At 41.2% G+C, this 14123-nt stretch overlaps 1 protein-coding gene across 1 annotated transcript in view; it reads left to right on the top strand.

The window, feature by feature from the left end:
• The window catches only part of LOC146322919 (ATP-binding cassette sub-family C member 4-like), a 57120-nt gene that overhangs the window by 14518 nt on the left and 28479 nt on the right, over window positions 1–14123 (top strand). The window contains exon 20 of the mRNA XM_084725056.1: window positions 7711–7790. Within this exon, the coding sequence (XP_084581182.1) occupies window positions 7711–7790 (80 nt within the window). The remainder of the gene's footprint in view (window positions 1–7710; window positions 7791–14123) is intronic.

The following is a 14123-nucleotide window of genomic DNA, read 5'->3' as shown; positions in this document are numbered from 1 at the left end:
GTGTAAGTGATAGGTGCGCTGCTGCTGAACAGGCCCAGTGTTTGATAGCTGTCCACAGAGTTAAAGGTTACCATTTCAAGCGTCACTGCACAAAGGTCTTATTTGTTATTCTGTGAATGTGGTTTGTAACAATGGAGTACAGCAGAGGTGAATTATGATTGATGGAGAGGCATTGTAGCACCTCTGTATCAGCCACTGAATGCCTCTGCGCCATTTGAATCATATTCCTGGTGTTATCTTCTGTGCTCTGTTGAAATAGTTGATTTCTAAGTTGGGGCTTTTGGTGATTATAAAACCTTTATATTTTCTTACAATACCATTTGATGCTTTTTAAGATATCTAGATGATGCTGATATCACTACAGAGCACAATTTACTCTTTGAATTTATTTAAATTAGGTGTGTCACAATTTCAGTGTTAAATCAAAAATAAGTTGAAATGAGCTTCCAAACTCAATAATGGAATTGAAAGGCAGAATCTCCAATTCTCTCAAGCTTTTTTTCCCCCTCCACCCCGCCTGCTTGTGGCGTCCGGCGTGTGTTGGAAAAAAAACAGTACTTCAAAGACAACGCAGTGTAGCTTATCGCCTGTTATATCACACTTGATATTAGGAGTCTAAAACAAATATTGATACTTTGGAGTATCGCAATATTATGTTTCGTGTTACAGTACTAATTGAAGTATTGTGATATTGTGATACACGCAAACATTCTGACTGCATAAAAAAAGACTTTTAACTCAGATTTTATGTATATGGTGGTGTGTTCTTTATGCTAAAACAGTTTTCTTAAAATTAAATTTGAAAAATAGCAAAATATCACCTCTCTTTTAGTATTGTAACGTATCACAGTATATCAAATCGTAATCTTTGAAGTCGTGATGTGTATCACATCGCCAGATTCTTGTCAATAAACAGTCCTGTTTGTTATCACAAAGACTTTGCATCTATGTTTTTAACTTTTCTATCTTTTTAAAAAAGAATTTGAAAATGTTGGTTTGGTGTTTGCTTTAGAATAAAATGTCAGAAAATACTGACAACTAGCTTTGTCACGATTTCATATTAAATCAAAAATCGATCAAAATGAGCCTTCAATTTCAATAATTAAATTGAAAGACAGACTCAGCTATTCTCACAATATGTTTTTTTTTCTCTTCACCTACTTGTGGCGCCCGATGTATGTCCAAAGAAAACACAGTGTAGTTTACCAGCCGATCTGTTGATCTTTACAAATAAAGACTTGATAGTCGACAATGTACAACAACAATATACAACAGCAACAATAACAATATAATAACAATGACTCACCCATCAGTGCTAAAAAAACAAAAAAAAAACAAATTAAAAATCAAATCGCACTGTGACCTTAACATGGACAGTGAAATCGAATCATGAATTAGAAAATTGTGACACCCCTAATATAAATTAAGGCTGCAGCTAATGATTATTTTCATCATTGATTAATCTGTTTATAATTTTTTCAGTCAATCGTTTAGTTGTTTGGTCCATAAAAGGGTGAAAAATGTTGATCACTGTTTCCCAAAGCCCAGTGTGACGTCCTCAGATTTCTTGTTTTGTCCACAACCCAAAGATATTCAGTTGACTGTCATAGAGAAGCAAAGAAACACGGAAATATTCACATTTGAGAAGCTGAAATCTGAGAATTTGGCCTTGTTTATTAAAGAAACTACACAGAGTTTTTAATTGGTTATGAAACAGTCTCAGTTTATTACTGATGCCTCTATATGACCTACATAATAAAACGAGACCATCTGCTCGAGGATTTCTTTATAGTTATTCTTAATGCCTGCCACCGGGTCGCATTCCCCTTGAAATCAGATGAAAAGAGCCCGTGTTAACATTTTCCCAGGAAAAGTCATAGTGAGTACTATATTAGCTAATTAAAGCAATAATTTTATTTTTGATGTTCTTTTTTGTGGTTATTATGGTGGAAACATTACAGCTTCTGTCCACAGGAGCCACTAAAATCAACAAAATATGAAAGTTCCTTGTAGTAGCTTTAATAGATCAGTTGTTTGGTCCATAAAAAGGTGAAATTTTGTAGATGACTGCTTTCCAGAGTGTGAGGTGATGTCCTCAGATGTCTTGTTTTGTCCACTACCCAAAGGATACCAGAAAATATTTACATTTGAGACACTGACATGAGAGAATTTAGACATTTTTAATTAAAAAAATGAGTCAAAACGATTAATTGATTATCAAAATAGTTTAAAGATTCTCTTAATGGTTGACGACTGATCGATTAATTGTTGCTGCAGTAATATACATTGTGATATTCATATTGCTGAATTTTTAGCAATATGTACAGTCTTATTACAGCTGTTCATCCAAATGTGATCCAGTTAAAGCAGCACAGACAGCGGTGGATGTGTTGAGCTGATGTTGATCCCTGTAATTTAGTGTCATTGAGTGGGCTAATCCCCTCAGAGACTGCAGGCCAGGGCTTCAGCTCATCAGCACAGTCAAGGAGTGGAGTTTCAGTCAACACACACACACACGCACACACATAGACTTCTGCCGTCCCCCTTTTCACATCGCCATAGCGGGCCATCTCCCTGCTAGGTGTCAGTCTGTCGCTGTTGACGCAGGGAACATTAGATCTTCTGTAGTCAGTGATGTGAGATTCTAATTGTGTCTACAGAAGCAATGTTTTTAATGTCTGTATTTCAGGCCTGGGATGCAAGAGTGTTAAGAGTGAAGTGGAGGAAGTACTGCAGTGAGGATGATGATATCGAGGTGTGTAAATTGAATGTGGAGATGGAGCCGTGTGTGTGTGTGCAGTGTGGCTGATAGGGCTCCCCCTCGCTCGGCACTTCCACTATTTAATTGCATGAAAGGGAAGGAGAGGAGATTGCAGGAGCCTGGCGGTGTGAGCGAAGAGAATGGATTTAGAATGTATTAGTATTGGCAGCAAGGCGCCGGCGGTGGGAGGCTGCCCCAGGCCCCTGGGCCCTTCATGGAAGTGCAGGTGAGCTGTGCCACCTCCAGCCTTGGCAGCCCCCTCCCCAGTATTCCTTCATTATCGCACTCGCCTCACTGAAAGGCCCCTCCAACTGCACTGGGGCCCACACATGGAGCGGCTCTGAGTCGTCGCCTTATCTTGATGTTTACAGGGAACAGCGATTTGCCACACGCCCTGCTCCAGCCGGACCCCACTGTTCCACTTCTTTAAGTGTGATTCGGGGCCCTGCTCACCTAATATCTCCACCTAAGGGGCCACCTTAGTTGGGAGGGCTTGATATTTCCTGAGCCTGAAAAAGTGGTGCAAATCACCCCTGGAGTCTTAAACCATGAGAAATTGTTTGATACTAATGCCGCTGATATCCTGAAACGTCTATACCCCACTCCACACAATAGGTGATATTGTTGACAACCACCCATAGTGATTGAAGCCATTGTCCCATGCCGATCTTACCTCATAGGCATTTCCATGCAGTGAATGTCTTTGTGTAACTGCATCAGTGTAATGTATCCCCTCTATAGTCTGCGCAGGATGGAGAAGGGTCTTTACTTCATCCCCTCTGAAACTCTCTGTTAACTGAGCCGCTTGTCAAACAGCTGATAGCTGTCTGGTGTTCTCTCCTCTAACACCCTCCAACCATGGTATGATGTAACCCGGAGAAACCTATCCTTTTCTTATTGGCATTGTTTGTCAGATATGCATGAATTTGGGTCATCTATGGCTTAGACAGTAAAATTACATAAAATATTATTGGATCTTCCACAAACACAGTTTGACAAGTACTCCCCCCATTCCCAGACTAAAGCAGCAATATTCTACACCAGTGTAGTCGCAGCTTTACCCCCTTGCTTGAACCCTCCCCTCGGGATGTCTGTATGCTAAAGGGGCACTCACACTGTGAATAAGATTAGTCTGCCTCCAAGTGTACAACATGCTTACGCCACTTGACTTTGAATCAGTGCTGATTTGGAGCATTGCTGGGTTGTTGCGGGGAATAATGCTCTGGCTGGGTTTATGCAATGGCTGTTATGGGGAGCCCGGCCTCGTCTGCATGCATGTTTTTAGGCGGGAGCGGCATTTTGGATAAAGCTGTAAGCTGCTTACGGCCGTGGAGAGAGGTGATTACAGGGCCCACCTCCGTAGGACTGACTGGGAGGCTGGGAGGCAACTTTTAGGTCAGTGGTGCCATGGCTCTGCCACGCCTCCAGAGCGCCATGCCGCCACACTCCATGCCAACGTGCTGCTCAGCCGTTCCCTCTCTTGGGCCCATACCAAGTCTCCACCCTGTTTCACGGCCTAGATCACGGATATTCAACTTGCTTTGCCCAGTGGCAAGGAGGCCAGCGGCCAGTTAATACACAGCTATTAATAACAATGTTATTTATCATTAGAAAATATTAAAGGGCCCATAACTCATCTTTCTTTATTTTAAAAACAACTGACTTAATAACTTAAATTATTACCCATATTGACTTGGTGCAAAGATTGACAGATAAATTAGATATTTTACTGCATTTGATAACTGCAATTCCATTTTAGTTGTATAGTTGTAAATCCTTTGATAATATGCTAAAGCAGTGTGACCAGGTGAGAATGGGTTAGATTTGGGAGACACTTTCTTATTTATGATAGCCTAATCGGTGCAATGCACAAATGACAACACATCATTAACACTCAAGTTTTTGATATTTTTAATGCCATTTTTAAATTCACATTTTCAGTAACTAAAAGCTGGAACTGTAACCTTTCTAAGTAATTTGTGATTTTGTCTTTCACAGATTTGTGTGTTGTTCATAATTAATACAACTTTTGGGACAAATGAGACAGGATTTGGGATTTGGACGGTCCAGATTTTTTCAAGAAGCCTGGTCACCTCGTTTGAAAGAGTTTATACAACATTAAACCAAGCTGGAACCTCTTCCATCATGCAATCGCTGAAATGTTGGAATGATTCAACATAAACTGCTCTTAGTAGGGACGGATTGAATGGCATATTTAAAGAAGAAATCCGTAATATATTTACTGTAATAAATGATAAAATGACCATGATATGTTTAGAGGGAGTAGATTTTTATAATGGTCAAATTGAGCAAAATGTTAATGGAGTCTGGCAGGCTGGTCTTTTAACTTGAGTCAATAGTGAGTATTTTCAAAGCAGTGGCTTTTTGTTTTCAGGATGGGTTTAACCTTACATAGACAGACGACTGACAGTTATAAACAGCTGATCAACTTGCAGTTTAGGTCTTGTCATCGCTTGTTATTGTCAGTTTACAATGTTGCACTCATCTTGCGCTCCTGCAGTATTCTTGCAGCCTGCCTGAGCTTCCCTGACTCTGTGTCAGAGCTGGTGGCAAACAACTCGCTTCAACCACAGATTGTATATTAAACAGGATTTTGACCTATTTAATATACTGTGTATGGCTTCAACTTGGACTGCCGTACTCATTTTTGCATGCACAGTTGCTACACATTGCTCCTTTAAGCGGTTTTAATATGAAGTATACATTTTTGTGATCAGAATTATCTTATTTTTTGCAGAACTTTTGCTCCTCCTCAGCTAATAGTGGTCTTCTCCTGAAAGACCAACACATCAGCCTCCTCTGTGACTAAGAGCCTCATTTATCCCATCATGCAAGACTGTCATATTTGTCCATTTATTTCGTTGTGAATTAGAAAATGGTTAGAGGGGGGCCACATTTGGCCCACGCGATGCAAATTGAGTGTTACTACCCTGGATAAACTCAAGTAGTCTCACTTTATCAGGCGTTGTACCCCAAATATGTGAGTGCTGCTTTATTTGCATTCTCCTCAGACAGATATTATTGTTTGCTTAGTGATGTGTCACAGTGAGAGACAATGAGTTGCTTAAGCGCTGTATGAAACATTATGACACTATTTTGGAGCCGCTTTGACAGGGAATCTACACTCTAGACTACACACAACAGCTCCACCGCATGTTGGAGTCTTTTAACTTGAGCCCAGTTCTTGTAGTGGCAGCGCTGGCACCGCTCTGGTACTTTTTGTCTGCCACTGAGAGTCTGAGGGCTTCCTTCAGGGACAGAGATAGAGAAAGGCTTTCTGTCTTGCCTGCCTTTAGGTAGTGTAGTGTGGGGATTTGCTATCACTGACCCTGCAGTAAACAGTGTGTGAAAGCAGCTGGAGTGTAATTTTATGTGCTGTGGGATCAGAATAGGGGAGCAAAGTTACTAAAAGAGTCACAATAAAGGGGCTGCCACAGCACCTGCAGAGCACCAGCCAAAATAATGAACACCTGAGCAGATTGGAGGCAACTCAATTAACGTCACTGACACTGCCAGTCAGAACATAAAGGCAGGTACGCGGCTTCTGTTGCCCTTTTGTTTCCAAACAAAAGGTTCCCTCACGTATTCAGCCAAGAGTAGGGCAGTCTTTATGAAAAGCTAGACAAATAATGATTCATTGTTTAATCTAGATAGGCCTATGTTTTTCATCTGATAACACGCTGTACGCTCTTTTCTATTAAATTGGAAGGGAGTTTGGTAACAGTTGCTCAACAGTTTAATGCGACTGAAGGAAATTAAAACAAACAAAATATTGTTTTTGTGGGTACAGACTATTAGCTAATGGATTAAGAATCTGTAACTATTTTAAAGGTACTACAAGGAGTTGCCCTCATATGACCTACGTAAGCAATCAACAAGAAGAATGGATATTTCTATATACAGTACTTATTCTTAATGGCTGTCACCGGGTCAGATTCTCTGTGAAATCAGGTTAAACAAGCCTGCATTTGCATTTTCCCGGACAGAGTAACGTTAGCCAGTTAAAATCCAATCCAAATTTGTTTTTAGAGCACATTTAAAAACAACACAGTTGACCAAAGTGCTGCACATTCAAAAGAACAACACCATAAATAAATATATATATCTAAAAGCAAAAGATAAAAACAAAATACTAAAACCACAAAAGCTAATCTGTTAAGAACAGTGCAATCCTTGTAGTGAGTTAAAAGCTAAAGAATAAAAAGGTGTTTTAGGACTGGATTTGAAAAACAGACAATGTAGTGGCCAACTTAGTTTGTGGGCGACAATTGCATAGACACAATCTCATCCGCGCTTCAACCAAGGTCGTGGGAGCACAAGGAGCAATGGATCAGCTGGGCTGAGCGACCATGATGGGATGTATGGTTGTAAAAGGTCACATAGCCCATGTAATGATTCATAAGTAAGCTGTCAAATTTTAAAATCAATCCTAAAATTTACTGGGAGGCCAGTATGGGGAAAATGTGCTCATGCCTGCATTCACCTGTTAAAAGATGAGTTGCTGCATTCTGCACCAACTGTATGTGTGATATGGAGGCCGCGCTCACTCCGACATAAAGTGTGTTTCAGTAAGTCTGGCAGCATGTAAAACCTGTTTCAAATCACAAAAGATAAATAGGACTTGACGAAAAGATTAAAAAAATTTGAAATTATAGTGTTGTTTTCTGGTTATTTTTTGGAATCACTATCATTTGTCCACAGGGGGCTCCAAAATCAATACAATATGAACATTTCTTGTAGTAGATTTAATGCAAATCAGCAAATTAGGTGATAATTACTGCTGTCACACATTACATCATCTTTTTTCACCTAATTTTACTATATTAATTCTGATTGTACTGATTGACATAGAATTCTGCTGTCAATTGTGTGATTCTGTCTTATCTACTCTAATGTCATCTAATCAGTTCTCTTGTGTTGTTTCCCAGGAAGGATCCTCAACAGGTTTTCGAAGGACATCGGTTACCTGGACTCTCTGCTCCCATGGACGTTTGTGGACTTTATCCAGGTGAGTCTCACCTCGGCAGGTTTGGTCGCTGGCGCTGCAGCATGGGAAGGCCATTTCATGCCTGGCTAAACCTGCTTTGTGGTCCGGGTCCCCTAATCTGGAAACAATTACTGTAGGATTACCCGCCAGCGCAGCCCAGCGCCTGCACAGATTTAATAAAAGTGTGCACATAGGCTGAGGGCGTGGCTCCCTCAGTGTGACACAACAGAAGCGGCATCTTCAGAGAATGTGTATGGAGACTAAGCAAGTGATTGGGAGAGAGAAAGGTACGAAAGAGGAAATAAAGGCCACAGGATGATGGGTCCGATGTGGAGGAAAACAGCGGGAAGGGGAGGGAGGGTGACAAGGATGATGTGTTGAGTGGCAAAGAGAAGAAGTGTGAGCAGCAGGCGTATGATGTGTTTGCAGGAGTGGAGCTGGAAGCATGGTGTAGAAGAAGGGGGAAGGGGACAGGTCAGTTGGAACAGATCCAGAGCGGGACTTGCCCCTCTCAGCGCAATTCCCTTAATGCTCCACAGTCTTAGGCCCGGTAGCCAGCGGCCACCCTGGTGCATAACCAGGGTTAGGTTACCAAATGCCACCCTGCCACCATGACAGCCATCTCCCACGAAAGCCTGCGGAGATGAGCCAGCTCATGCACCTAGCGCCACAAAGAAGGGAATGTTCGCTGCACAATTCGAGGTAGAGGAGCAGGCGTGGCTCTTTGGTTAGGGCCAAAGAATAGAACAAAGGCGCACTGAAAATGAATCCCCCCTCCACAATGCCTGAGTGATGTTTGTGGCAGATACCCATCTCACAGTAGACAAAAGCCATCTTAAATGCTGAAAGCACAAAAGATCATACGCACAAAAGCTTTTTGTCTGCTATAGTTTCCCTCATTTTGATAATAAGGTGAATAATGGCTGGAGTAAAATAATAACTTTGTAGAAGGCCCGTAGGTCCAACTGAAGACAGTGAAAGTAGACTAGGTCATGGTAGAAAACAGACTTCGTTGCACATATGTACTCACTGTACTTCATACATGACTTATCTATTCCACCCTATTAGTTATCAACTGTGTTATAATGAAATAAAACACTATTTTATCCATGTTCCTGTATTGTAGTTGGGGTTCGGTGCCGTCCACATTTGAACTGATATCTGGATTTCAGTACCAATACCCAATGGCGCCTTCTTTTTTCTGTACTTTTCTCTCTCTGTAATAACAAAAACGTAATTTTTATTGTAAAAAAAAAAACTTCTCAATTTCAACAGTTATTTATTTTGAACATTTTGTGATTTATTTAGAACCTTTTACACACAAAATAAAATACCTTCCTACTTCCCTCTCCCCTCTCAAACCCGTCCCTTCAACTGGCAACTTGTCCGTCTGTCAGCGGAGCATTTAATGCTGTTGTTCGTGTCTTGGAGGAAACACTTGTGATATTCGTCCTGTTATATTTTTGTTGCTTCATACTGGAATATTTTCTTGTTAATAGTACTGATATTCATGAATATTAGTTTTGTACTAAGGTTTCGGACATACTAATAAATCTCATATGCTGTTTTAGTGAAAGGAATTTCACTGTTGGCCAACGTTGGTGAAAATACTAATGCAGCGTCAATCAAGACAGTGAAAAAGGCTCAGTTTTCTCCTACAGCAACAACTTATCTAACAAGCTAATTAATGTCCTGAAGATGTCGATGAAGTTGTCAAGACCTCACTTAAAGTTCTGATGTCCATGGAGCATTAAGTTGTACAGTTTAGACGCTGGCTGCAGGCATGCTAATGTTAGCTGCAGCCGCTGCAGGGGACTGGTTTCTGGGCTACGGTTCACTGGTTAGCTTTTAGATATGCTGTAATTTTTGGTTGGTTAGACATGTTGCCCTCACCAGCTTTGCATTTCACATTACAAATATTACGGTGATTGTTGTCCTCGTTGAGTTTCGAAAAGTTTAATCACACTTTCGAACACTTTCGACTCGCTTTTACTCTGATAGCTGTGACTTAAAGAAGCTCCAGGGGTAACCTTTCTTAGGTGTGTTGAGGAAGAGAGCACTCAGTTTACATGTGTACAATTTGAACTGGGAAGCTGGTATTTCCGTGCTCTCAGATGGAATTTTCACCGTGAACACCCCCTAAAGTCAGATTTCCGACTCAGAAAGTTGAGGAACCTCACCAGTGCTGACCCCAAAATCCATCCCATGGCTGCTCTGCTCGTTTGTCCAACTCGTTGTACTGGTGCGCAGTCGATTTGGGTGTGATGACATTCCCAGTTTCGATCTTTATTACTGCTCTCTCACCCAGATGTGCTCCCGGGTGTCAAAATTTGGCACCGATTAAATTAATGTAAATTGGTACTACATATACCAATGTCAGTCGGTCAGTACCCAGTACAGAGTTCGTCACCCAACCCTAATTGTAGTGAATGATTGGGTTTCATAACTGAAGAGTAACCTGTCAAACATATGTCAGATGTTTCTGCTGATCTTTTGCTGCAGCACAAAGTGGGAAGTGATTGTGATCACTGACAAAGGTGGCATCCTTTGGACAAAACACTTTTGTTTGTGCCGCTTTTTGCTCTTGTTTGCAGGTGTCTTTCATGGAGCGGTCTTTAATGCTTTCAGGAAGGAAGATTTTCAGTCTTTTTATCAAAGTATTAGTTGCACAGAAAAGCTGCTGATCCTGACTATTGTTGCTCATTCGTGGAGGGACATTTCCCCATAGTCATTGTTTAAATGGTTGTCAGGGGGGAATAAAGTGAAACTTCATAAACAATGCCCTAACTGGTTTATCTCTCTCTATGGGGAGAGGCCGCTTCTGTGCGGGGATTTGCACCAGAGCCTCCCCCATTATGGTGGAGTAAGCACTTCACAGCCCCTCAGCACTGCCCCCATACCCGCCTAACAAGGGGATTCCCTCCAGCTGGGGGAACCTGGTTACACCCCAGAGCCCTATTTTTTTTCACAGGTCTCATTTAGTAGTAATTTAGTGTATTGGGAAATAGGCTCTTTCTCTCCCCTCTTTATGGTCATGGGACAAAGACAGAAATGTCAATTAAAAACACCTCAGGCTTCAGGGACTGTCGGCTTTTGTGTAGACTTGACCTTTAAATCCTGGGTTGCCTCTATTTTCAGAGAGGGAGCAGAGGAGGAGGGCAAGACAATACGGGGTGAGTACAGGGGTCTTTCACTGGAGGATTTTGTGTGAAGGCTCTTGACCAAGTCACACCACTAACTGTGGGGTCCACATTCATTGGTCTTCTCAACCGTCCACCCAAATTCAGTTTGTCAGCATGTGTACGCAAAGACACCAGCTGACAGTTACTTTCATTTAAGCCTGGTCTCACCATTGTTAATGGCGTACAAACATGCACAAACACTGGCTCATCAATTACAGCAGTACAGCAGCAATTAGTCGATTAAAAGAAAATCAGTTACCTATATGACTATTTTGATCATCAATTAATTGTTTCAGTAATTTTTCAAACAACAATGTCAAACATTTGCTGGTTCCGGCTTCTTAAATATCAAGATTTGCTGCTTTTCTTTGTAATTTAGGATAGTAAATGAAGATATTTTTTTGGTTTTGGACTGTTGGTTACACAAAAGAAGCAATTTGAAGATATCACTTATGGTTATACACTGAACCAGGAGCTCCCCCTCAGATAAAGCTTGGAAGAAGGCGCTCCCCCCTAAGTTTACTTATGGAATCATGATTATGTTATTTTATCCCATCAACCCTCTACAGTTGAGCCAAGACAGCCTAATATTGCTGTTTTAAATAACTTCAGACAATACCAAATACATAAAAAAAAGTTCTGTCCAAAGGCACTTATTAATTTTTGACTCTGGGAAAAACAATAAAATTCTCCAATACTGCATCTCTGGACTATCTCTTTTAAAAAAAAGTCACATACGTTCAGTTTTTTTCTGTGTGATCTCTGCTTGATAACTAATGTACTTACATGTTTTTTAACTTACATTTACTGAACCTCCCCAGAAACTGTGTGGAGCACCCCCCATGAAAACTTCTCTTCAAAACAATTAATTGATTAGTCGTGAAAATGATCAGCAGATTAATTGATAATGAAAATAATCATTAATTGCAGCCCTACGGTAAACATCTGGAGTCATCTGGAGAGAGAGAAAATAGTTTGTGTACATGTATACAGTATGCAGACACAAAACAGGCACAGCGGCGGCGAAGACACACACAAAAACAGAGCAAAGATGGCTATTGTCTAAAAACACTGGCGGGTGGATCGTTGTGTGAGTCTGTATATTGTGGCACATTGTGTGTCAGGCCTTTTCAGTGGCTTTGTGGGATATGAGAACTGCTGACGTAACCATGAGTGCTGTAGGATGGGATTTCACCGGCTTTCTCTGCTTCTTTACCACGCTGGTGACAGAAGAAGTGAAGAATGCACTTGCTCCAGGCATTACACAGGTTATCCTGAGAAACACAGGAGCCGGTCCTCCTGTGTGGAGATATATAGGCTGTGCCATAAATCCCCCTCTGAGTATTGTTTTGTGACAGTGTCATTGTCCTTCTGAAAAAATACAAGTGACAGAAAGGTGGGAAGACTAAAGATTTGGTTGTTTTATTCACTTTATTTGTCATGTTAGTGTAAAAAATACACCAAAAAGCAGGAGCAAAACATTGTGTGCATGTGTGTTTGCTTGTGGGTGTGCTCAACTGGCCACTCAGCAATACCACACATGGTCATTTGATGGCGAGCATTGGCCAGCAAAAGCTTCCACTGTGTGTATGTGTGGTCTCCCATGATGCTGCGGTCCAGCACCTCAGCTGCTCTGACTCAGACATACAGGCCTGTGGGAACCTACAAAACAAAGTCCCTGATCTAATCTTGAATCTCACCTCATGTCAATATAATGAAAATAATGAATGGGTTCTGTAGGGCTGCTCCTGGAAAGTCGAAGATTTAAATCATTAGACAGAGACCCCTCAGTTGACTGAGGTTCTTCCAGTCGAACAGTTTTTTTTTCTCTTTGTCAGTCAGTGTGTTACAGTGGCAGGGTAAAACAGGTAGATGCTTACAAAAGCAGCATTGCAGACTGTAAAGAGTGATAGCAATGGAGCACAGGTGACACGCCGTCAGCCACTGGCAGAAAGTACAGGATAGGTAAAAATTGATTATTGACTTGTGCTTGTTACTTAATAAGTACCTTTACAGACACAACATGACCCTGCAGTGTTGTGTTTGCAACGTATCATTTGTGACGTTTTAACAGTTAAAGTCGCTGCTGTGTCGCTGAAAGGTATTCTGTTGTATTTTTGCAATGTCTCTTCAACGTTCTTTGCATGATGATTACTGTGCTTTATATAATGACGTTGCTGCAATGTTGCTAAAATGCTAAAATGTCACAACATCTCAAAAAAGTGGTTGAAAACGTTGGGACAGCATACCAATGGCATTTAAAAATAATGTGCTGCCGACGACACTCACCTGGTAGGTTGTTATGTCACAGTTACGTTGCAACTACGTTCCTGCAGTGACTTTGTGTTAGTATGGACATTATGGAAAGGATGGCTACAGTGAGAGACCTTTTTTAAAGAGCAAGATATGCGTTGTTTAACCAGAAGCAATAGTTTGATTGCTCTCACCAAACTAACCACACTCCCTTAGAAAAAACTGTAATTTTAGCAGCAGCATCATCAGCTTCATTCAAACTCAACAGAAACAAACATGAAGGAGTACAGAGCACGCAGGGCAGGTGATGCTAGGCAGCGGCTGCAGCCAGGAGAGGGACGCTCCGCTGCTGCGCTGAACTGACTTTGTGGAAATCTGATGTTTTCACACCACAGGTGATGAAAAAGGGCGTTAAAACACCAGTCTTACTGGTAAAGCATACTCATGTAGGCTGATATAGGAAGTTAGTGTGGACTGAACTGAAGAAAAAAAAGAACGAATCGTTGAATATTTGTATTGGACAGCCAAATCTGATTCAACTAAAAAAAATTCTTAGTTGGGGTCAGCCGAAGAAGTGACTTTTGTGTTTGGGAATTGGCGTTTTCATACGCTTTCAGATATGTTGTTTTCTAGAGGAAGAGGAAAAAAAAGAAAGAAGCAATGACCGAATGAATGAATTTGCTGGACACAAGTGATTTATAGTAGAGAGAGAGAGAGAGAGTGAGAAAGGCCGCATTTCAAAGCCTTTCTCTTATTTCCAAAATGGGGTTGGAAATCAGCAGCTTGACTGAGCCCAAATAAGTGACTTCTTTTACCTTTTCACAGCACACAAAGGCCTAATCCAAGGACTACTTGAGCCACCAATGTAGACAGCGACTGAGACCACCACAGTATGTGTCAGACCCTCCTCAGCACACAC

Source organism: Lutjanus erythropterus, chromosome 8 (genome assembly GCF_056507025.1).
Source record: "Lutjanus erythropterus isolate fLutEry1 chromosome 8, fLutEry1.hap2, whole genome shotgun sequence".
Classification (NCBI taxonomy): Eukaryota; Metazoa; Chordata; class Actinopteri; order Lutjaniformes; family Lutjanidae; genus Lutjanus; species Lutjanus erythropterus.
The sequence above is the reverse complement of the archived record's forward strand: the minus strand, read 5'-3'. Positions and strand labels throughout refer to the sequence as shown.